Source organism: Balaenoptera physalus, assembly GCF_965194825.1.
Source record: "Balaenoptera physalus genome assembly, chromosome: 12".
NCBI lineage: Eukaryota > Metazoa > Chordata > Mammalia > Artiodactyla > Balaenopteridae > Balaenoptera > Balaenoptera physalus.
The window spans coordinates 72635985-72660851 of NC_138897.1; the positions used below are offsets into that span (position 1 = coordinate 72635985).

The 24867-nt window shown below is 45.7% G+C and overlaps 1 protein-coding gene across 4 annotated transcripts in view; it reads left to right on the forward strand.

Moving 5' to 3' along the window:
• SEZ6L (seizure related 6 homolog like) overlaps positions 1-24631 on the forward strand; it is a 201680-nt gene extending 177049 nt beyond the window's left edge. For 2 of the 4 annotated variants that reach the window (XM_082416272.1, XM_082416275.1), the window contains 5 exons: positions 12084-12278; positions 15398-15430; positions 17230-17344; positions 18699-18801; positions 21309-24631. In XM_082416272.1, the coding sequence (XP_082272398.1) occupies positions 12084-12278; positions 15398-15430; positions 17230-17344; positions 18699-18801; positions 21309-21338 (476 nt within the window). In that variant the 3' untranslated portion in view covers positions 21339-24631. The remainder of the gene's footprint in view (positions 1-12083; positions 12279-15397; positions 15431-17229; positions 17345-18698; positions 18802-21308) is intronic. The other 2 variants (XM_082416273.1, XM_082416274.1) reach the window with 2 other exon arrangements.
• Positions 24632-24867: the final 236 nt, after the last annotated feature.

A 24867-nucleotide genomic window follows, 5' to 3' on the forward strand; every position in this document is an offset into this window, starting at 1 on the left:
GTCTTTGCAGATATAATCAAGTTAGGATGAGGTCATACCAGATTACGGTGGGCGTTAATCCAGTGACTGGTGTCCTTACAAGAAGAGGGAAATTTGGACTCACATGGAGACACAGACACAGGGAGAGCATCGCGTGATGACAGAGACAGTGATGGGAGCGTTGTACCTGCAAGTCAAGGATGCCAAGAATTGCCAGAGACCACCAGAAGCCAGGGAGAGGCAGGGAAGCATCTTCCTTCCGGAGGTTTGAGAGGGAGCGGGGCCCTGCTGCCTCCTTGATTTCAGGCTTCTAGCCTCCAGAGCTATGAGACAAGGAATGACTGTTGTCCTACGACCCCTGTTTGTGGCAGTTTGTTACAGCAGCCCAGGAAGCAAATACAGCTCCCATTTCCCCTTTAAAATACTGAAAGGTGGAAATATTTTTTTAAAAGAAAGAAAAGGCACCTCACTAATGAGGCACAGCCTCCAAAGACCCTCTGGGCTGCAGCAGCTGCTGGGTTTCCGAGAAGCAGCCCTGCTCCCTCCGGGGCCGCCGCCTTTCCCTAAGATCTGCAGAGCTCTGGTGAGAAGGTGTCCCTGACACCCATGCTAATGAGTTCACGAGTCAAGCTGGGTGTCAGGAGACACGCCATCCTCCTCCCAGATGCCAGGAGAACCCAGCATGGGGTTCCAGCATTGTTCCAGGCAGGTGAGGCCGACGGGAGATGACACACGAGGCAGGAGGATAGTCAGATTCTAGCAACAAGGTGCCCAGACTGAGGGGGCGGTTGTATCTGGGTTCCGAGAGTATTTTTAACAAGGTTATTGGACATAAAACAGCTTTATTTTTTTTTTAATTTATTTATGTATTTATCTTTGGCTGCGTTCGGTCTTCGTTGCTGCACACGGGCTTTCTCTAGTTGCGGGGAGCAGGGACTACTCTTCGTTGCGGTGCGTGGGCTTCTCATTGTGGTGGCTTCTCTTGTTGCGGAGCACGGGCTCTGGCCAAGTGGGCTTCAGTAAATGTGACACACGGTCTCAGTAGTTGTGGCTAGTGGGCTCTAGAGCGCAGGCTCAGTAGTTGTGGCACACGGGCTTAGTTGCTCCGCGGCATGTGGGATCTTCCTGGACCAGGGCTCGAACCTGTGTCCCCTGCATTGGCAGGCGGATTCTTAACCACTGTGCCACCACGGAAGTCCAATAAAACAGCTTTAAAATGTTTCTTCTGCTGAACCAAGGAAACAGCCCTGATTTGATGAGCACCTTGGCTGTGCCCAGCCCTTCCCCAACATTCACACATTTAACCCTCACAAAACTGCATGAATGGTTTGCGTGTCCACTTAAAAGCAGGCAGAGAAGGCCCAGAGAGGGTGAGCAGCTTTTCTGAGGTCACACAGCAAGGAAGGGGAAAACCCAGGATTCCAGCTAAAGCCTGCCTAACCCCCAAAGTGTCTTCTTTCTACCTCGTACTCTGCAGCCCTGGTTGCCGGGTGGAGCTCTGGGGCTCTACTGTTGACCAAGACTTTCCACCAACAAGCAAATCGTATAAGCTCTGGACATCTGCAGCCTCTGTTCACAGTCACTTGCCAACGCCTCGTTTGGTCCAGCTGGGGCTCAAAGCCATGTCTTTTCACTCCTGGTCCATTTACGCCAGGCCACTTCAAGAATAGACAGGTCAGGCGTAGGTAGAGGGAAGAGTCTGAAATTTGCTGTCAGACCCACCTCCAGCTCTGCTGGGTGACCTTGGACCAGTAGCTTGCCCTCTCTGGACCTAGGGCCCCCATCTGTGAAAATGGATTACTACTTCCTACCATGCAGGTTTGTTGGATGTAATTCGGTCATTTAACAAGTCCTCTTATCTGCAGGTGCATGCTAGGACAGAGGTTCCCAAACTTTCTCAACTCACAGTATCTTTGGAGTGTCAGGATTGTTTCGTAGATTTCCTAGGCCAGAATATCTAACAATTACATTTATTAAGCAGTTAGGTCCAAACCACTTAATAAGCAGCTATATCCTGACAACTTAGGAGCTGCTTGAGAAAGTAATGCACATAAATTGAGAGAAAAGATTATAAAATTTTTATTTCGTTCTTAAGTAACACTTATTTACAATTACAGTAATAATCCAACTACTGCTGCGGGAGTGTGTGTGCCTGCTGGGCTCTGCCAAACTTCTCAGACTCTTAGCATCAGACTGGACTCTGCCACCTGCATCTCCTGTTCCACACTGATTTTGTCACAGTTCTTGCTTTTTAGCACAGCAACCACAGAAAACATAGCTTTGCAAAGATGGGGCATCATCAAAAAGAATGTCGCTCCATTGTGAAGCAGTTATACTCCAATAAAGATGTTAAAAAAAAGTAAATAAACTGCAATCTATATGCACCCCAAAAAAAAAAAAAAAGAATGTAGCTCAATCTGATGTTAAAACTCAATCTGATGAACTTTCTCAAGCTAGGAATTCACATGAGGCTGGAAGATGTCACTGTGTCTCCTCAACATTTTTTAAAAATCTCACAGCACCCCTATGAGTTCATGGTGGCACCCGGGGGGCATCGTGGTGTATAGTTTGGGAACAATGGTGTTAGGTCCTGAAAATATGGCAAAAATGCAGCAATATGTAAACAGACACAATCTGCACTGTCAGGGAGCCTGGGGTCTATTGAAGATGGGGGAGGAGAAACAAGTCTATGAAAGAAATAACAATGGATCCGCAGTATCACCTCCTCCAGAAAGACCTCCCTGACTGCCTAGGCTAGGTCTTGTTTCTCTCATCTGCACTCCCATGGCTCCTATAGCTACACAGCACTTGCTGCAGCTTATCGAAATGATCTGTTTATATGTTCAGAGACTCAAACACATACCTTGCTTGCTAGGAATGTATCCAATTGGTTCTTGTATCCCTTGGGCCCAGCAGGCTCAAAAAATAACAGTATTTGTTACTATTACCGTCATCGTCCTTGTTAGCAATACTAATGCAGTCTTTATTGAGTTTCGTGGCTTTGTTGCAGCTTCCCTTCTTTGGTGGCGGCATGGTAGATGGCTGCTGGGGCTCCCATCCAGAAGACATAAACCACAGCATGAAAAGTAATGAGGCTCTGACAAAGATAGCGAGGGTTTTATGGGTGGCTCTCCAGAGAGGCATGTAGGGATTCCCCAGGAGGCCCTGGCCCTTCACAGCCCTGCCCCCAGAACACCACAAATACGAGATGTGGAGATTTCCTGACCTGGATAGAGCCCACATGGCCAGACGGTGGCCATAGTAAAAGTTTCCATTGATGAATCATCCCCAGCGGCCTCACCTTGGCCTGCATGCCAGGCTCTAGCTGGGTGCCTTTCTTCATTTAAAAATTCCTGTCTCTGAGGAAGCAATAGCTCAGAGCAATTCACGATAGCCCAGGGAATTTGGGCAGGAGAAGGGCCCTTCATTATAGCAGAATCGTTAAGTGCACAGGACTTCAAATCCAGCAGGTCAGGTTTGCATCTCAGCCCTGCCACTTGCCAGCTGCGTGACTTTGAACCAGCTGAAGCCGATGTCCTCATCAGAAAGAATGATCATGCCAACCATCAATACAGACGCTCATAACAGTGTGTCTGGTACATAATAAGTGCTCAGTTAACATTGGTTGCTAATTACCACTCAGTTTCAGTGCTTCACTACTGTAGAGTATATTACAAATCATTCATAGCAATAACCAAGAAACCTGATTTTGAGCGTTTCACACAAATGTGCTCTAAAAATGTACATTTTTTCCTATACTTAAAGAGAGGGGGGAAATGGGAGGAAGATAAAAATGAGGGTAGTTTTGTGATTACGTCTATAAGACCATCAGTCCAAGTCACTTGAGTTCCTGGGAGAGAACAGGTTGAAATCACACGGATTGCCATCAGAATTGTTTAAACCTTAGACAAGTGATTCTCCACCAGGGGTGAATCTGCTCCCCAGGGGACAATTGTCAAAGGCAATTTCTAGAGACATCTTTGGTTGTCACAACAGGGGAAGAGGAGTGCTACTGGCATCTAGTGGGCAGAGGCCAGGGATGCTGCCAGACATCCTACAGGGCACAGGACGGTCCCCACCGCAAAGAATTACCCAGCCCAGAATGTCCACAGCATCTAAGTTGAGAAAACCTGCCTTAAACAATCTCATCTCAAAGTGTGGGTACCTCCTCGGTGTAGGAATGTCATTGCCCAGCCACATCTCAGCTTAAGAGTGGGGTCTTGGTCCAGTCTGTACACGTAGCAGGCAGGAAAAAGTGAAGTCCAGAGACATGAATTGATCCACCCGAGGTAACACAGCGGATCCCGGCCTCCAGTTTCAAATTCAAGTCACTTCCCTCATCACTTTCCTGCCATCTTCTGGGAGCTAAAGATAAATACAGATGCCTTCAAAGACAGCTGGTTTCTGCCAGAGGTGGAATTCCATGTGGAATTCTTCTCAGACTCTTACTGATGGTTGGGTCAAAATTGAATTGGATCGACTTTGGAGGCAAAGACTCAAATCATAACTCAGCCACTTCCTTCTTGTGGGACCTTTCACAAGAGACCTTCCCCTGAGCCTCAGTTTCCTCATCTGTAAAATGTCCATATGGTGTGGTGATTAACAGTGGACTTGGACCACTTGGATTTGAATCCTATCATCTCTCCCACTAACTAGCTTGACAGGTTACCCAGCGAGATACCCAACAGTTCTGTGCTTCATTTGCACCGATATAAAATGGGGAGAGTCATAACAATGTCTGTGCCTTGGGGTTGTTGTAATAAATAACTGAGTTTATAGATAAAAGAACTCCAAATAGTGCCTGGCTCATAGGATGCTCTCAGTAAATTTTGGCTCTTCTGGTCAGTACTGTTACCATCTTTAAAGATTTAGGGGAGGATTAGAAATAATATTTGCAAATCATCTGGTACAGAATGGGTATTTGAATATTTTGGAAATCAATGGATTAAATTGTTAATTTCTTAACCATGTCAAGACACCAGAGCTGCAGTTCTGAGCCCTAAACCCTTCAGCCCTAAAGTTCTGGCTGGACTTTAAGAGTCTATTTCTGTTTTGTAAATCAGTTCATTTGTATCATTTTTTTAGATTCCACATATAAGTGATATCATATGGTATTTTTCTCTGTCTGACTGACTTCACTTTGTATGGTCATCTCTAGGTCCATCCATGTTGCTGCAAATAGCATTATTTCATTCTTTTTTATGGCTGAGTAATATTCCATGGTGGGTGTGTGTGTGTGTGTGTGTGTGTGTGTGTGTGTGTGTGTGTGTATTCCACATGTTTATCCATTCATCTGTTGATGGACATTTAGGTTGCTTCCATGTCTTGGCTATTGTAAATGGTTCTGCATGTATCTTTTTGAATTAGAATTTTCTCTGGGTATATGCTCAGGGAGTGGGATTGCTGGATCATATGGTAACTCTATTTTTAGTTTTTTAAGGAACCTCCGTACTGTTTTCCATAGTGGCTGCACCAATTTACATTCCCACCAACACTGTAGGAGGGTTCCCTTTTCTCCACACTCTCCAGCATTTGTTATTCATAGACTTTTTGATGATGGCCATTCTGACCGGTGTGAGGTGGTACCCCATTATAGTTTTGATTTGCGTTTCTCTAATGATTAGCGACGTGGAGCATCTTTTCATGTGCCTCTTGGCCATCAGTATGTCTTCTTTGCTGGCTGGACTTTAGAATCACCTGGGGAGCTTTAATAAGAATATTTGGGGGGACTGATTAAAATTCCTTAGGGGGCAGAGCCAACTCACTGAATAACCTAGGGTGATTCTACTATGAAGCCAGGTGAGAACAGCTGAGGACGCCTCCCCCTCATCTTCCTGGACCTGCTGTCAGTCTCTTCCTTTACCTCCAGGTCTAAGAATTTGTCCTTTGTCACTTTCTATCTCTGCAGGGCCAGGACAGTGCCTGGTACAGGAAATATTGTGGAATACATGAACATTAAGTTACATGAAGGCAGGGGCCATGTCTGTCTTGCTCACTGTTGTGTGTCCAAGGCCTGGCACATAGAAGGTGCTCAAGAAATATTTATTATACTCATTAATCTGTTCATTTATGAAAGAAAATTCCAGGGAAAGTTTGTAGGGAAATCCTTCTGCATGGCCACTGCCACCTGCTGGCCACTCTGCTACACTGCAGGTAATACCTTTGTGTGTGTGTGTGTGTGTGTGTGTGTGTGTGTGTGTGTGTGTGTGTGTGTGTGTGTGTGTGTGTGTGTGTGTGTGTGTGTGTGTGTGTGTGTGTGTGTGTGTGTGTGTGTGTGTGTGTGTGTGTGTGTGTGTGTGTGTGTGTGTGTCTTAAGGATTTATCTTCTCTTAAGGATCACTTACTGGGAAGCTGGATTCCCAGGAGGGTGGGAAGCCAAGGAATCAGATCAGCACTTACCTGGGGTCTGAGTCTTCACTCTCTCCCAGTAGAGCACTGGATTTCCAGGTTTCCTCTGAAAACCTTCCCTGACCTTCCCACCTCTGACTGACTCAGTGAGGTTTCTGCTCTGTGTTTCTCCCATCACAGCTGCTATCAAGCACTGGGTTGCAATTACCTGATAACTGTTCCTCTCCCCTACTAGACTGAGTCCTGGGAAAATAGGAACCATGCTTCTTTAGTTCCCTACTCTCTACCAGCTCCTAGCACAAGCCTGGAACATAGGGACAGAACAAATGTCTGCTGGACTGAAAATTTTTTTTTTAAAACCCAAAGAGTGAATTCTAGACTCTGGAAGTTCATGAACTGTAAAGTGTAGTGCATTGGGCTGCATTTCCCAAGGAGTATTATATACTCCATTGGCGATACCCGTGTGGCTTTAGACAGTGCCCAGTTTAACTTTTCAATGTTAAGAAAATCTTTAAAAATAAAACGGACATTTGAAATCTGTGATTATAAGAATGTTATTATTTGGGGTGAGGCTAAATTATGTAGCACTGTTTAAGTGGAAAAATAAGTTAATAGAAATTTAAAAAAAGATTAAACAATAGTAATGTTGGGATGAAAATATGACCAAAATTGTAAAACCCAGAAAAATAACCAGCATTTATTGGGTGCTACTATATGTTGCTCACCCTCACTTGCATGAGCTCATTTCATCATCATAGCAACCCTATGAGCTATCCCATTTCACAGATGAGGAAGTTGAGGCTCACAGAGGTCAGATATCTTACCCACAGGTGCATAACTAGGATCTGAATCCTGGGCCATTAGGCACTTCAGCCCAAGAACTTCTATTCTGTAATCTTCTTTCAGTTGAATTGATGTAAGGTCTTTCAAGAAACATTTATTGGGCACCTACTGTGTGCCAGACTGCTGAAGATACAGCAGTGAGTAAAAGCCAACCCCAGCTCCACAGAGCCCAGCCAGGTTGAAGAGCAAACTTTCAGAGGAATCATTAGGACATGGGTGCAGGGTTTGGATCATGATGTTATTACCTGTGTATACTATAAAAGTAAGGCGTGCCCAACCTGTTTTTAAAACGATACATCAGTATGCTATATAGGACTATAAAATGTAAAAGGAAAATTTTCTCTTCCTACAGCTCATACCCCAGGCACACTCTGCAAGGTTAATGATAACCTTACCAGTCCTTCTAGGTGTCTTCCATGGACGCATAACACAATGCTGTGTTTAAGGGTTCCCATGATTGATTGAAGGAAGGCATTGTGGTTTGACCTGGGGCCCAGACATGGTAACATTGGCTGTTCTCAAGTGCCCGTGGGTGAACTTCAACCATAGAGATGACCTTGGTTTAGTGGAGGGATTAGCTTTGGTCAGGCATCGGCAGAACCACCTGGTGCCTCATTTCTGGGAGTCTGAACTGAAGGGAATGCTAGTCAATATCTCTGCCTCTCTCTCTCAGCTGCTCTAACAGCCCCGCCCCCACTGACTTAGGGGGTCTCTTCCAGGTGCCCCTTACTCTTTTTTTTTTTTAAATTTTATTTATTTATTTATTTATTTATTTATGTCTGTGTTGGGTCTTCGTTTCTGTGCGAGGGCTTTCTCTAGTTGTGGCAAGCGGGGGCCACTCTTCATCGCGGTGCGCGGGCCTCTCACTATCACGGCCTCTCTTGTTGTGGAGCACAGGCTCCAGATGCGCAGGCTCAGTAGTTGTGGCTCACGGGCCCAGTTGCTCCGCGGCATGTGGGATCTTCCCAGACCAGGGCTCGAACCCGTGTCCCCTGCATTGGCAGGCAGATTCTCAACCACTGCGCCACCAGGGAAGCCCCCCCTTACTCTTTTGAGCTTCTCTCTCTGACAGCAACTGCCATCTCTTTTTGTTTAATTGTCCATTTACATTTGTTTGCCCCCTTAAAGCATTGAGACCACAGTCTCTGGAGGGCAGGAATGGTGTCTGATTCGCCTTCTGGCCCCACTGCTGGGTGCGTTGTCTGGCATGCAGTAAACACTTGCTAAATGTTTTCTGAATAAAAGCACGAGCGCCTGCCAAGGTGCATCTGCATTGTCGTGCAAGATGCACCCCTAGCCGCCCAGCGACCCAGCAAGTCCCTTTCTACAGGCTGGCTTCCTGGATTGCAGGTATGGGAGGAGAACAGTTTTTCACCCCTGATGAAAGCTGCTATTGAATTACAAAGAAAAAAATCTTTCAACCTCAAGAGGTTGGAACCCTAGGAACCTTAGGAACCTTCTAAGCCAGGTCCCTATCGACCCACCCATTCAAAGAGATCAAAGCCCCAATTCCTCATTAGTGGTGATTACTGTCACTGAAACATAGTCATTCATTCATTTGTTCCTTGGAAAGGTGATACATTAAAATGCCTTCCTAAATGTCAGGCAGGTACCATGTGTAGAACAATAGGGAGCGGTAAGGATTGTGGCTAACTGGGGAACATATTTCTTATCTAAGGGGGACAGCTTCTACTCAACGCCATGTGAGTTGAGTGCTTGGGCTCCAGGTCACAATCATTGCCATGTAGTTATGTGAACCCAGTATTGTCTTATCTTCCAATGTTTCAGAAGAAGCCAGAAATTTAGATTATTACATGAAATACCCTGACTTACACAAGCTAAGTAGAGCCCATGTGTAGGTCAAATTCACAGAGAAATAGGGTCTAGTTGGGACTTCTGTTATACTATGTGCCATCCACAATTTCCATGGGGCAAGGGGTTATATCTGTTTTATTCACTTCTGTGTCCTCAGTGCTACTTATATGTTGGCACATAATAGGTGTTCAATAAACATTCATTGACCCAATGAATGAATGAATGCTTCCTGTGATCCAGGCAAGGTGCTAGGCACTGGAATTCCTGGCATGAACATAAGATGAGTTTCCAGCCTGGGAGTGAGTGGGCAAGGTGAGAATCAAACAGTGCCATAAAAGATTCTGAAGCTGTGATGGAGGTCTGTGAAGGTTATAGAACAGGGTTCCAAGGACAGGGGAATTCATGCTGCTGCGGACAGATCTGGCTCCTTGGGGGAATTCTTGAGATCTGCCTTGTAAAATAAGATGCTTGAAACAACCCATATTTATTATCTTACAGTTTCTATGGGTCTGGAGTCTGGGAACAGCTTAACTGGGTCCTTTGGTTCAGGATCTCTCATAAGAGAGACCTGGGGCTGGAGTCTCATCTGAAGGCTCAGTCGGGGGAAGGATCCACTTCCAAGCTTTGGAGCTCCTACTCCAAAGACAGTGGAGAGTCTGCTAGCAAGACAGAACTACAGTCTTATATAACATCCTCACGGAAGTGACAGCCCTTCATCTTTGCTGTATTGATACTTTATTGGTTGGAAGTGAGTCACAGGTCCTGCTACAAAGAGCCGCAAAGAGCGTTAATACCAGCAGGTGAAGATTATTAAGGGCTGTCTTAGCCCTTCCACTGCACTCTCCTTTATTTTTTTTTTATTGGAGTATAATTGCTTTACAATGTTGTGCCAGTTTCTGCTGTACAATGAAGCGAATCAGCTACATGTATACGCATATCCCCTCCCATTTGGACCTCCCTCCCACCCCCCTCCCCATCCCACCCCTCTAGGTCATCACAGAGCACCAAGCTGAGCTCCCTGTGCCATACAGCAGGTTCCCACTAGCTATTTTACACATGGTAGTGTATTTATGTCACTCTCCTTTAGATAGGAAGGGGAAGGGCATCTCAGACAGAGGGAACAGCATAGGCAAAGCACAAAGGGGTGAAACAGAGTAACCCATCTGGCAAAATGTGACTAGTTCGATGTAAAGTGAGGAACCATTTGAGAGGGAAGCAGGAAGCAGATGGACAAAGCCCTAATAGCCCAATCTGGAGACCCTGCCTCTTCTCCAAGCGCAGTGGAATCACCAGGTATGAAATAATAAAAGACCCACCTGCTCCACGTTCTAAACCGAGGGCCTGCAGAGTCAGGGTGATGGCAAGCTGGGGGATTACACTAGTAGGTTGTAAAAATAACTCAGATATTACAGGAATCCTTCAGGTAAAAGAGACAGCATGTCATCTCTTCCGAGTTTCACTAATCAAGTGAGTATTGGAAGCTGTGGACAGAAGCTTGTTTCTCTGAAACATGTATGGCAGGTGCAGCTGTGATATGTAAAGACTTGGGTCTTTGTACAGCAAAGCAAGATCCAGAAGGAACAAAATGTTTTAGGATTTGGCGTAGAAAACCCCTTGTTCTCTGTTTGTGGGAATGTAAAATGGTGCTGCCACAGTAGAAAACGGGATGGTGGTTCCTCAGAAAGTTACATGTAGGATTACTGTACGGTCCAGAAATCCCACTTCTGGGTATCTACCCACAGAATTGAAGGCAGGGTCTCAAAGAGGTATTTGCACACCCATGTTCATAGCAGCATTATTCACAATAGCCGAAAGGGGAAGCCATTCAAGTGTCCATTGATGGATGGATGAATAAACAAAATGTTGTCCAGCCATACAATGGAACGATTCAGCCTTAAAAAGGAAGGAAATTCTGACACAAGCTACAACATGGATGACCCTTGAGGATATTATGCTCAGTGTAATAAGCCAGTCGCAAAACGACAAATACTGGATGATTGCACTTATATGTGGTCTCTAGAGTAGTCAAAGTCATAGAGACAGAAAGTAGAATGGTGGTTGCCAGGGGCTGGTTGGGAGGGGAGATGGGGAGTTAGTGTTTAATGGGGACGGAGTTTCCATTTGGGAAGATGAAGAGTTCTGGAGATTGATTGTACAACAATGGGAATGTATTTGACACTACTGAACTGTATACTTAAAATGGTTAAGGTGGTAAATTTTATATTATGGAGATTTTACCCAGTTTAAATTTTTTAATAATTTAATGTTTCAGGATGTGTAGTCTTGTGTGCACAGCAGTTTTTGCTGGCTTTCCAGTCCATCCAGGTGCTGAAAAGGAACTAGATCACACGCTGGCCCTGGAATGGGTCAAACTGGCAGGTTCAACTCTCCAATAAGTCTTAAGCTAGCAGGCGTCACTTATGATGCTCCTGCTGTATATGTTAGGGTCATTTGTGTTCCTGCTGTATACCAGGCCCTGCGCTTCCAGCATGCCTTAACAGGCTCATCTCCAGTGAGATTAGTGACTCAATTAGGGGTAGGGGGCATCAGGGAAGGCTTCCTGAAGGAGGAGATATGAGGACTGAGTATTGAAAAACAAGACTTATCCAGGCTGTGTGGGCAGGTGAGGTATAAGGTGAGAAGCAGGAGGAATATTTCATAATTTAGCGACACCACCGTCCATTATTTACTGAGTACTTACATTTCAAGGGCATGCTAAGCATTTGCACACATTATCTGGTTTAATCTTCCAAGTCCCTGTGAGATAGGTACTGCTATTATTGCCATTTTACTGATGAGGAAACTGAGGCTCAGAGAGGTTGTCGCCCTTGCTGGAGGTCACACAGCTAGTAAGTAGCAGAACCCAGATTTTTAACCCAGATTCCACAGCTTAGTATATCCTACTGTGCCCATGTGTAACCCATGCCCAGAGGTGGGAGAGGGAAAGGTGAGTTTGAGGAGTGGGCAACAGTTCAGTGCAAGGTGGGGATGCGGAGAAGTGATGCTGGAGAGACTGGCCTCAGATCACACAGGCTCTGAGTAGGAGTCCCCAAAGATTTACATCGTCTCATCAGAGCTCCTTTTGGCTTGCATTTCAGCGGAGGAGTCCCTGGCATGTGACAACCCAGGGTTACCTGAAAATGGGTACCAAATCCTGTACAAACGACTCTACCTGCCAGGAGAGTCCCTCACCTTCATGTGCTATGAGGGCTTCGAGCTCATGGGTGAAGTGACCATTCGATGCATCCTGGGACAGCCATCCCACTGGAATGGGCCCCTGCCCGTCTGTAAAGGTAAAGAAACCACCACCTCCCCACCCTCGAAGTCCCGGGGAATGAGGGACCCAGAGATGTAAAGACTGACTTGCAGCGATTCTAAACTTGCTCTAAAAAGCCAGGCTACTGTGTTTCACTAAATCTAAGACACCACCGTTACTTTCTGCACTGCTGAGAAAGGACATGGCTGCCAATTAAACTATGACACGGTGCCTTCTCCTTGCTTAGCATTTTTGTTTTTACTTACTAAAAGAGCTTAGGTTTTTATCATAAAGGAGAGGCAGCCTGCTTTTGACTCCTGCTTGGACAACGTTGCTGAAACGTTTCCCGCCTCCTGCACCCCCTTCTCACAACCACGTGGTTCCCAAGGGTGATGGGTGTTCCCCTGTCGCCTCTGGGCGTTCTCCCAAGATGCTCACACCTATCCTCCAGGTACTGATGGTCCTGGGCTGATGATTGCACAAGCACAGGCATCTTGAGCGCCACCTGGTGGCAGCGATTGTAATACCCCAGTGATTGTAAGACACCCCCCATCTCAGAGATGGTGAAAAGCGGGGGAAGTGTATTTTAGAATCAGTGAACCACTCATCGTTAAAATTAAGTTAGGGCATACCTAGTGAGATTTGGATCCATTTATCCGCGTCTTTGAGGTGTGAAATTCATAATCATATCCTAAATATGTTCAACGCTTTAGGCAAGTGGATTTAACCTTTTATGGTGTTAATACACTTTTGAGAATCAGGCAGAAGACTCTGAATTCTCTCCCCCAGGGGAACCGAAACATGAAGTTTTACATTTCTACTTGGGAACCCGTAACTTCAGCGGATCCCCAAATGCTCGTTCATGAAGTTCAGCATTAAGGCTTAAAAATACTTTCCCGGCCAGAATTTCTACTCCTGGGTATAGGCACAAAGTAATTGAAAACAGGTATTCAAACCAACACTTGTACAAATGATCGTAGCAGCATTATTCACAAAAGATGGAAACAACCCAAATGTCCATCAGCTGGTGAATGGATAAGCAGAATGTGGCATGTTCATATAAGGGAATATTGTTCAGCCATAAACAGGAATGCTGTAACATGGATGAACCTTGAAAAGGTTATGCTCAGTGAAAGAAGCCAGACACAAAAGGTCACACATTGTATGATTCAATTCGAATGAAATATCCAGAATAGGCAAATCCATAGAGATGGAACTCAGATTAGAGCTCCCCAGGGGCTGGTGGGGAGGGAAGAGTAACTGCTTAATTGATACTGAATCTCCTTTTGAGATGATGAAAATGTTTTAGAACTAGATAGAGGTGATGCTTGCACTATTGTGAATGTACTAAATGCCCCTGAATTGGACACTGAATTAAAATGGTTAATTTTATGTTATGTGAATTGTACCTATAAAAAAAGATTTTCCCTGAATTGCCTCATGACCATACTCTGAGATAGGTGAGCCGTCATACCCATTTCACAGATGTGGACAGAGAGGCTCACAGAGGTTAAATGACTTACCCCAAACCACACAACTGGTACAAGACAAATCTAGGATTTGAACCCACTTCTGCTAATTATAAATTCCCTGCCTTTGAAACCCCACCAGGTGAGGCAGTCCTGGCCCCTCAGGTACGACAGACCGTCTAGCAGGAAAGACATTGTCTTGGGAGACCATTGCCCTATTCTCTCCTCTCCATTTCCACTCCTGTGACCCACCCTGCCAACCCTGTAATGAAATAATAAATCACTTCCTCTCCCCCAAAAAAGTGGAGTCCATCGTTTGTGGTCTAGAGTTGGAGAAATGACAGAGCACCAGTGTGAGGCCACCCCCTGGGACTCAGGGGCCCTGGGTTCCCAAGGACGCCGCCCTGGCAGGTCCAGGAAAGGGCCCAGGAAGCTGCCTTTTAGCACGTGCCCCCGGGGCCCACTGATCACACTCAGAGGTTCAACATTTCCTTCCATTTCTAAGATTTCATGGAAGCTCGTGCCCTCCCAGACACGCAATCAAGGTCCCATTCATGTCTTGGGTAGGAAGCATCTGCCTTAATCTTTCCAGTTTCCTAATGCCCTGGCTCCAGAGATGTCTGCAGTCAGTTAGTTAGTTAGTTAGCTTTTTTGTCGGCTGGTTTTGTTATCATCACATGATAACGATGAAAGTCAGAGAGTCACTTTGACCAAAGCTCTAACTAGGAAATCTCCATATTATGTAGGACACGGCTATTGCTGGGCCTTTGGGGGCCAGCTCCTCCCACGACCTTATCATGCAATCTTTCCATCCAAGCCCTTCACTCTGGGGGTTTTGCATCCCTGAACCCCGTCCCTGTGGGTATATTTTTGTGCTCAGCTATCAGGATGACTTGGATGCCAAAGCGTGAAGACACCAGCCCCCATCATCCTGAACTTCCAGAGAAGTTGTACCGGGAGTCCAGGGAATAAACCACTCCAGAGAGTTCCAGTCTATGGCAATGAAGGAATGAAAATATGGAATAAAAATCCTATATTCCAAATCAATATGGAATAAAAGTGAAATTAGAAAGGTTCATATAAATGTATACTTCAAAGCAGGAAAACAGTTTCACCTCTGGCTGGGCTCAGGATTTCGGATTTGGAATTTTGTCTTGCCCCTCACCATTCATCAGCCTTGGTCCGACACAAAAGCACTGAAGAGACCAGGACTATGTAGTTAAGAGCAAAGGCCCAAGAACGCCAAGCAAGTTTAAATCCTGCCTCCATCACTTAGGAGCTGTGTGGTGTCAGAGAAATCGCTTCACTTCTCTGAACCTCTGTTTGCTCACCTGTTAAATGGGGATGAGAATAGTATCCACCTAATGAGATTGTTGTGAGTGTTAAGTGAGCAAATATATATAAAGCTCTTGATGCCCAGTATCTGACATATGGTGAGTATTCAGTAATTATTGTCCTTTTCCTTTCATATCTGTCTCATCTTCTCTCAGGAACTTAGGAAGGGAATGAGTCCAGGCATTTCCACTAATTCCAGTAGCCTAGTAGATTTTTAAAAATAAACAAACAAAACCACAGCACTACAGCAAAGCATGGAATGGACTGTTGCACCTAACTTGGGGGGGGGGGGGCTTCATGCAAACAGAGTGAAACAGAGTGACATTGACCGATGCTGCAATTTCTCTTTCAGTTAATCAAGACAGCTTTGAACATGCTTTAGAAGGTGAGTCCCATGAAGAAAACAATCCCATAAACCACGCTAATAGCAGAAAGCAAGGGAAGGTCCTTGGAGATCCTTATCCAGGCGCTTCACAGAAAATTAAGCAAAAATTCTGCCTTCACACTGCTGAAGGTAATTTCAAAACAAATGACATTGTAAAGAAAAAAAAAAAAATCATTGAATTTGCAACTTATAGTCCTAACTATGACCTGAAAGAGATTTGACGCCCGTTCTGTTCATGATGACGAGGTAAAAACATCTGGGAGTTCACGTGCCTGAGAAACACATACCCTCTTGTAAAACTTTTCAGCCATGTGGTGCTATCTGGGGGAGCTAAATCCAGAGATGCCTCACCTTTCCTGCTGAGCAAGCTCCCGGTTTCGGGAGGGAAAGGTCTTCCCCAGGGGATGCTCTGTGGTCTGTTTTCCCCTCCGTCTTTTTCTTCCCCAACATAGCTGTCCCTGGATCCCCCTTGTTTTCTGTTCTTGTTAGAAATTACCAAGTGAGATTTATTAGTGTGGAACAGATGCTAAAAGTGATCCAGGATTTTGTTTTATCTTCCCTTTTCAATGCATCCCACACGTAAAATGTTCTGCATTCTGTATAACCTTCGTTCAGTTTGGTACAAAACCACTCCCTGGGCTGTCGTGTCAGGAAAAAAATAACATATTTTGTTTTGTTAAAAAATATATATATAACCAATTGGACAGTTTTAAAAATTATTTTTGGAGCCACTTATCTTTCTGACAATAAATTGTTCACTCAGAATCTGGGGCAGTGGAAATTACATGTCATTAGTTGCTCTTCCCTGCAACAGATGACATTTTAATCCAAGCAGACAGAGCCGGAGCTCAAATATATGTGTAGGTTGTGGGGAGCATGTATTAGTCACTCCGCTAGAAGAAAAAGGGCATTTATGGTGTTAGGCTCTATTCAGGTCCTTCCTTTGCTGTCTTGCACCGGCCAATGAACCATGAGAACATCTCAAAGGCCTGGGTTGCTCAGAGGGTGTGATGCCATCGTAATGTTCTGGGCTCGCACGTTTATCATGGGTATTAAGATTGATTTTTCAGACCCAAGGAGTGGTGGTTAACAGATTGCAGATTTGCGTAACGCCGAGCTCTGTTAGACGTGGCTGTGGGGAACGGCAGAGGAAAATGTGTCCAGAAGGGATGTGGAGTCTGCCTTCAAGCCTTGCTCGGAAAACGCCCCCTTCCCCCCCTCCACCTCCACAATAATCGTCATAGTTCTTGTGATTTCTGCTAACCACTGGGAGGTAGCAGGAGGCCCCAGGTGAGGCCGAGAGGGTTGCCTGAGAGTGTGCAGCCGTGGCCTCTGAGGGTGAAAACTGTGTCTTCACTGTTAGGGTGTCACGGGGTGTGCAGTTGGGGTGTCATGAGGTGTGCAGGTACCAAGCACTGACCCAGCTGCCCAGCGCCCTCTGCTGGAGGGTCTGATTGAGCAGGTCTGGGAGGGACCTGCCAGTCTAGACACAACTCTGTCTTCTCCATGGACTGTCAGGCAAATCTGCCTTTCCAGTTAGCACTTTGGGGATTTTCTCCAAGTCTTCCCTGGAATTGAATTTTAACCAGATTTCAACTGATGACCACCCCATCCAAGAATGGGTCTGGGGCTCTGTTGCCAAGAACCAGCACCATTTCCTTTACTCTCTGCCTCTTCTCCCTTCTGGAGATGGTTCTCCAGTGGCTGGCTCTGTGACATTAGGCCTTGGAGTGGGTGCAGGGCTGGGAGGGCGGGTACTCCCCTGGGAGCCAGGTGCCCTCACTGGCTTGTGCGTTTAGTAGCAGAAGCGGCAGCCGAGACGTCTCTGGAAGGGGGAAACATGGCACTGGCTATCTTCATCCCAGTCCTCATCATCTCCTTACTGCTGGGAGGAGCCTACATTTACATCACCAGGTATGGGGCTTCGGGTGGGAGTGGGGCTCTCACCCACTCAGCGACCAGCGTGCTGGGGGCCTGGGCTCGTCACTGGACCCTGAGCCTCAGGGTCTCCACTCTTGGGGACAGTGGCATTTGTGTGATTGAAGGGATGGTGTGATTCAATTCAACTCTGAGAAATATTTAGATCATGCGCCTGCCAACCCTTCATGGTAGGAGGGCTGAGCATGCAGCAACAAAGCAGACAGACACTCTCCTGACCTCACAGAGCTAATGTTTAATGGGAGAGAGAGATATTTCCTATCGCCAGGCACACTGACTCATTCTTTCCTTCATTCACTCATTCATTCCCTCATTTATTCAACATGTATGTATTGACAGTCTAATGTCATTGTCCCAGGTGTCGGGGATCATAGAACGTGCCTTTAATAAGGAAGGAAGATATTCATCTATGGCTAGCATATTCACTGATTTGTTCAATTTCACAATTATTGAGCACCGACTCTGTACCAGGCCATTTTCTGGGCTCTAAGACCATCATCGTGAACAAAACAAAAAGAAATCGTTGACATGTGGGGCACAGGTTCTGATGGGGGAAGAGAGACAATAAGTAAAGTATAATATAAAAGTAAGTAGTACATTAGAAGGTGAAAAATGCAGGGAGAAAAAGAAAACTTAGAAGAGAGAAAAAGGGAGCTGGGGTGAGGCAGGGGTTGCATTTTAAGTGGGGGAGGGTTAGAGGAGGCCCCAGTGAGAAATCACTTTTGAGTAAGAGCTTGAAAGCAACAATGAGTAAACTATGCAAATATCTGGGAGAGGAGGATTCCAGGCAGAGAAGCAGCATGTGCAAAGGCCCTGAGGCAGGCATTTGCCTACTCTAAATGGTCCCTGCGGAGCTCACAGTCTGGAGGGGGGAGAGGAGAAATACACACATTATCACACACTATAATAAACACAATAAAGGAAAGAGACAGGGTGTGGGAACAGAGACCAGATCTAAATAGGTGGTCAGGGAAGGCTGCTCTGAGGCAACACCGTATATGCTTAATAAATGCTCATTATTATTGCGCTTGCTCTTTGCATTAAAGAGGGACTTGTATCATCTTACAGGAGAAAACACATTAAGCTGCAGTAAGGGGAGGTCCGGGGCTTTAAGGATCACTGACTGGGTTAGAAATTGAGAGCGATTATGATTTCAGCTTTCACCCCACTCGGATTCTCACCTACAGGAGGCTGTCTCCACACATCCTCCTTGTTATCCATGGAGGTGCCCATGCTCAGGAAGTGGCACCCACCGTTCCCCTGTGGGACTGTAAGGTGTCTCCTCGTCCAGGAAAAGTAACTTCTCTTCCCTTCACCGTCTCTTCTCCAGATGCCGCTATTACTCCAACCTCCGCCTGCCCCTGATGTACTCCCACCCCTACAGCCAGATCACCGTGGAAACCGAGTTCGACAACCCCATTTATGAGACAGGGGTGAGTGGGTCTCTCTTCTCTCCCTGGTGCCTCCCTCTTTGCTCTGAATCCATCGACATCGAAATGGGAGGTTTAATTTCCTTTTGCTCACGATGCTGCTGGCAGAAAGGCATGGCCAGTGGTCCTCCTGTCTCATCCCCGCCAAGACCCCTATTGAGGTAACTGCTGGAGAACGCAGCTCGTTCTAGGAAATGATGACAAGCCTGTAACTCTGTTTGTTCTTAGCAGAATGGTCACAGAAAGGAGGGGCTGCACCAGAGACCCATGGAGAGACAGCTGAGATGGGTCAGAGCCCAGCGGTGGCCTGGTGGCAGTGGGCAGCGTTCCCAACATCTTATTAAACTACATTCCTTATTGAATGGCAGTGTGCACCATCCCCACACATTTGAGCAGCAGCCTTGTGTTGGTACTAGGGACACAGCTGAACCAAATAGACACAGTCCTTCCGTTAATGAGCTTATAATCTCACAAAGGAGACAGATATCAATAATAATAGTAGTAGTAGTAGTAGTAGTAGTAGTGGTAGTAGTAGTAATGGTAATAGTAATATTATGGGCCAGGCACCTTAAATGCATAATCCCCTTGAATCCTTGTAACTCTTTGTGATGGATTCTCTAGTTATTTCTGATTGACTGATGAGGACATTGAGGTTCAGGGAGAGGACAGACGATTTGGTCAAGATTGCACACAGCCAGAACACACAGCCTGCAGCCAGGATGCAAACTCTGTTAGACTTTCTTGCCTCTCCTTGAACCTCAAACAATCAAATATGCCAGTGAATATCTTGATTGCAACAAACCATAATTTTTAAGGGCCATGAAAGAAACTGGACAGGGTGCTATGAGTGTTTGATGGGATGGGAGAAGGCCATCTCATCTCATCTTTGAGAAAGCTGAGTCATATAAGGTGGCTGAAGAAGATGCCAGGAAGACAGGAGAGCACATGCAAAGGCCCAGAGGCATGTGTGAAGAACAAGAAGGCTGGTCATGAGTTTGCAAAACCACAACCCTTCAAATTCACTGTGTGATGATGTACAATCATCTCCCAACATTGGGGGCATAAACTTGACTTGTTCCTTGTCCGTGCTAACCTTCCATCACTCCTGCTTACTCTGACCTCCTGTTGGTTATCAATTGATATGTAACAATATTATTGCAAGTTTAGGAGCCTAAAGGACACACATTTATTACCCCATAGATTCCGTAGGTCAGGAGTCCAGGCACAGCTTATGTAGGTCCTCTGCTCCAGGACTCACAGGCTACAATCAAGGTGTCAGTCAAGGCTGCAGTCTCATCTGCGGCTTGACTGGGGAGGGATCCACTTCCAAGCTCACATGATTGTTGATAGCATCCAGTTTCTTGCAGGTCGTTGGACTGAGGGCCTCAGTTTCTTGCATGCTGTCAACCTCAGTTCCTTTCTATGTGTCCCTCTCCATAGAACAACTCACAACATGGCAGCTTGCTTTTTCAGAGTCAGCACGAGAGAGAGAGAGAGAGAGAGAGAGAGGTCACAATCCTACAAAATATAAACATGGATGTGACATCCTAGCACCTTTGCTGTATTCTGTTGCTTAGAAGCAAATTATAGGTTCTGCATACAGTTAAGGGGAAGGGATCATACGAGGAATGTGAATACCAGGAGGCTGGGGATCCTGAGGACCACCTTGGAGCCTGCCCCCCACACTTCCATCTACCGTGAAGCACAGACAGAACTGCTTATCTGTGTTGACCCAGTGGGAACTGTAGAGCTCCATTAAAGCATGTGACAGTGACATGGGGCCGAGCCTATGACTTCTTCTATCTCCCTACTCCTCTGCCCTGGGGGCCTGGAGTATATTACACACACTCCATGAGTATTGGAGAAATTGAACTGGTTGCTGCCTACATGTTGTGGTCATTTTAGATATGGCACTGGTAAAACAAGGTCATATGTTACTTTACATTGTGTATAGCTTGTTTCTGAATCCTCAGAGAAGGTCAAGCTGATGAAAAATAGCACTTTAGAAACTAGACCTTATTAAGACTTATTCGTATATGTATCAGTCACCAAGCACTATGATAATGCTGAGTAACAATCCCAAAACTCAGTCGCTCAAAGTAACAAGCGTTAATTTGCTCATCAGTCCACGGGGCAGTGTTTTCAGCTAGTTTCAGCCGAGTGGTAGTCCTGGTTTGGCGGTGCTCACTCACACATCTGTGGTTGGCTGATGACTCAGCTCTGCTGTCCACGACTCTCATCTTCTTGCTGGTGCTAAAGGCATGCTCTACTCATGGTGAAGGCAGAAGGGCAGGACACCAGCAGCAGAAACACACAGGCACTTTTCAAGCCCCTCTTATGACCCACTTTCCCATAACCCGTTGGTAAAAGCAAGTCAAGGTCAGAGTAAAGAGCACTGCAAAGTCCTATGTCCAGTATCTTGGCTACAGGGAAGGGTGAAGATCCAGAACGATGCATGAGTCACTCTGCCACACAAGGGGTCAACAGATCTGTGCTTCTCTCTCTCGCAGGAAACCAGAGAGTATGAAGTTTCCATCTAGAGAGAGCTCCGCGTGAGAAGGGAACTTACAGATACAAACTCAACTACAACCTCCTCGAGAAATTCATCCAGAGACCATGTGGCATTTGATGGAAAGCCCAGAGTGTCGGCTGTCTTTTCTTTAGCCTCTTTACTGAAGACTTACTGTTTTCTTCACTGTATTTATTATATTTAAAATCGAAATAGGTGTGGTTGGATGTATTGCAGCTGCAGCCAAATTAGTGGTACAGCCTCAATCCTGAAGGCAGGTGGAGGACCTGTAAAATAGCAAACACAGCAGTAGAGGGAAGAGGAAAAAAAAAAAAAAAAAACGGCAGCAGGCTGTTTCTCCTATCAGCAACGCCACGCTACGGCTGCATCAGATCGCGTGCATCTTCAGGATCCACGCCCATGCTGTGTTTGGTACAAATCTAAGTCCCAAGATTAGGTTGGAAAGGGTATTTCTTGTTGGATTAACTTGGGTTGAAATTTAGCACGGAGACTTAAACAGCTCTACTCCAAAACCAGTCTGTGTTCTCCCTTCCATTTGCCCCAGCTTCTAAAAGAACCTGCCCCGTCCCCTCCCTCCCATGGCCCCTCGGAAGGCAGCAAAGGTGTTACATAAATATTCTCTTTCACCACCCTGGCCTCGCTGGATGCTGGCAAACTAAGAAAATATTTTCTTTCTATAAAGGTGACAGATGACAAGGAAAGTTTTCAGAGAAGATGGGAGATCTGAGAGTTCCAATGAAGAAGTGGATGAGGGGGAAAGCTGGCTAAGGGAATCGAGAGAATAAAATGTTCTTTTCCGTGACACTCTTTCAACGGTGAAAGAGCAGGTAATTTATGCTCCAAGGGCCAGAATCGATCACCTTGTTCAGCAAGGCCACCCTCAAGCTGTGATGATAGATCTGTAGTCTTTGCAGGCGTGAGCGGCACCGCCCATAGTGTTAAGAGGTTTTGGGTTGCAGGGGAGAAATCCAGGGGTGAGCTCTGTTTCCCTCCCGGGGTGCTGCACTGCCAGAGCCCTCAAACTAGGGGAGACTCAAGTGCACTGTCACTATAAAAGGTGGCACCTTCAGAATACACTTGCAATCAAGTATTTTGGAGGGAGGGAGGGTCCTATGAGCAGAAACTACTTTTCTGTTCTCTGAAGCTCTGCCCGGATGTTGGATGGTGGCGTGAATGCTTGACCGTAGAGGTGCCGAGGAACAGGCACGGGGGGCTTAAAAACACAACGGCATCCGCATCACAGGATTTGAACTCCAGTGAGGAGAGAAGGAGGAATTTTAGGCCAGAAAGGAACTCTTAGCATCTCATTAATCCTGCATCCTGGTATTTTATCAGAGTCCTTTCACGTCAACCCAGTAGGACTGATGAGTGTGTGATTATCTGGAAGATTCTTTTCTAAATATAGGTGCAAAGAGAAGGCAAGGGGTGAGGATGCTTGGAAGGAAGAGTGCATGTGAGGCTAATTCATGTCCCTAGTGTCAGCCAGTGGCTCGGAGAGGCGCACCGGCCCAGTGGCTTTTGCGGTCCTCTTTGGAGCCTTCCCGTGCTCTCTAGAATTGTTTTAAATCAGCTGGTTTTCAAACAAGACCTTTCTGGCTGCCATGCCTTTGGGAGAATGGCTGGGAGTCCATGTTTTGGTAGCTTGCTTAGGAAGCATCTGAAACAGAATACAGCAGTTGGCTTTGTGCGTGCACGTGCGCACACACACACACACACACATCCCCTCCTCCCAGCTGGGACCGTGGACCTCAGTCTTGGGGGGGTCTGAGGCCCAAATATTTTCCTTCTGCCAGAAAAGAATCCTGCACATCTGTTCCTTCAAGCATGCATTCATGCTGCACAGCAAGAGATCATAAAAGACTGCTTTCCAGCTGCCCAAAGCCCACTCCATTTTATGAAAGAACCAGAGGAGAAATGTTCCAGACCATTAGTGAGCAATGTCATGTCTGGAGAAAGACCAGCAATGCAAATAATGCAAACTTTTTTTTTGAAGGCAGAATCAAATCTTTGCTTTTATATCTATTTGATGCTGATTCTAACCCTAACCCTGGGTCATCCAGAATGAAGAACTCTATTAATGATATTTAATTTTAGAACATACTGTGGTTACGTGAACACTAAATATTTGCCTTTCATAAAGACTGACAAAATATAAAATCTTTATTCTAATCCTGTTCCCTAAAACTGGCCAGGCCATGGCCCAGGAGTCCTTATTGGCTGTTGGATGGGGTAGAGAGGTGTTGATTTTTTTTTTCCAGGATTCCAATGTCTTAGTTCTGTCCTAGTCATACAGCACCTGTGACCATGTTTTAAAAGTTTGTTTTAGTCAAAGATGGATCATGCAAGCTTGACAATGTACAGTGTGATTGAAAAGACAGGTTGGTGTCTATTTTTCTTTTTAAAATACCTGAATGTGTCTTTGTAATATGTAAAGGTAAAACAAATCATAATAATCGTGCCAAAAATTTACCAGGCATCTCATTTCAGCTCATGTCATGTCTGTTTTTAATAAGCTCAATGTTAAAACCCACTGGGATTAAATATTTTTGAACAGGATACAATCTTGAGAAACTTGAGAACAGACTGAACCTTCCTACAAGCTTCTCTTTGTAAAACATCGGGGAAATACGTTTACAGAGATTTCGAGCTTCAAAGAATGCATGTGATGGTGCGTATTACATGCTAATTCGTATAAGCTGTATCTGCCAGCTACCACCCTGTGCTTTAAAAATGCACACACTCAACCCTCTTCGGCTTGGGACTCATCTTTCTGCTTTTTTTTGGTAGTAGAGGGTAGAATTATTTAGCCAACATAAGTATTCTGGTTGCTACTTGATGGCCATCCTTATTTAGTTCCACGGACATGCTTTAAAAATGATCTTTTGAAGCCAGCTCCTTGGAGAGCCTGCAGAACCTCAGGCTGATAGCTTTGGAAACTGCCAAACAGCCCAGCAGGAAACAAAGTGGCTACGTGATCCAAATGGTTGTATAAGCAGACGGATGGGACTGGGCAAATACGTAGGTAGATGTAGGCTGAGCGTGAGCCTTGGGCAAAAATGACCTTTCTTTTGGTCAATCCAAAGGGTATGACTTTCCTATGTTTTTGAGGTCGCTGGGTCATTTGAGGTCACGTTTTATTGAGTTGTTCGGAACCCCCAAAGGTAGGCTTCTCCTGGGAAGTTTTCATTTCCATTTTATGCCCAAATAGAATTAAATGCAAAACAAACTTTCTAAGCTAGAATAATGAAATGAAGTCATTTTCCACTTTGTATATATTGATGCTAATAAAAGAAATGAAAAAGAGTCAAAGCTATGGGGTTTTTGTTACAAACGCTCCAGGCTGGCTCTGAGTGGAATGTTTCCAGTTTCTGGGGATTCGGCTGGGATGACACCTACTGAGACTTTGAATGCCAAGACAGGACTGCCAACTCGGGAATGGTTCCAGGAACATTTGGGGAATGTTTGGAACAAGACACGTCCGCTGCCATCATCACATACCACCATGCAGGACATAGCAGGAGCATCAGTGTCCGAGGACA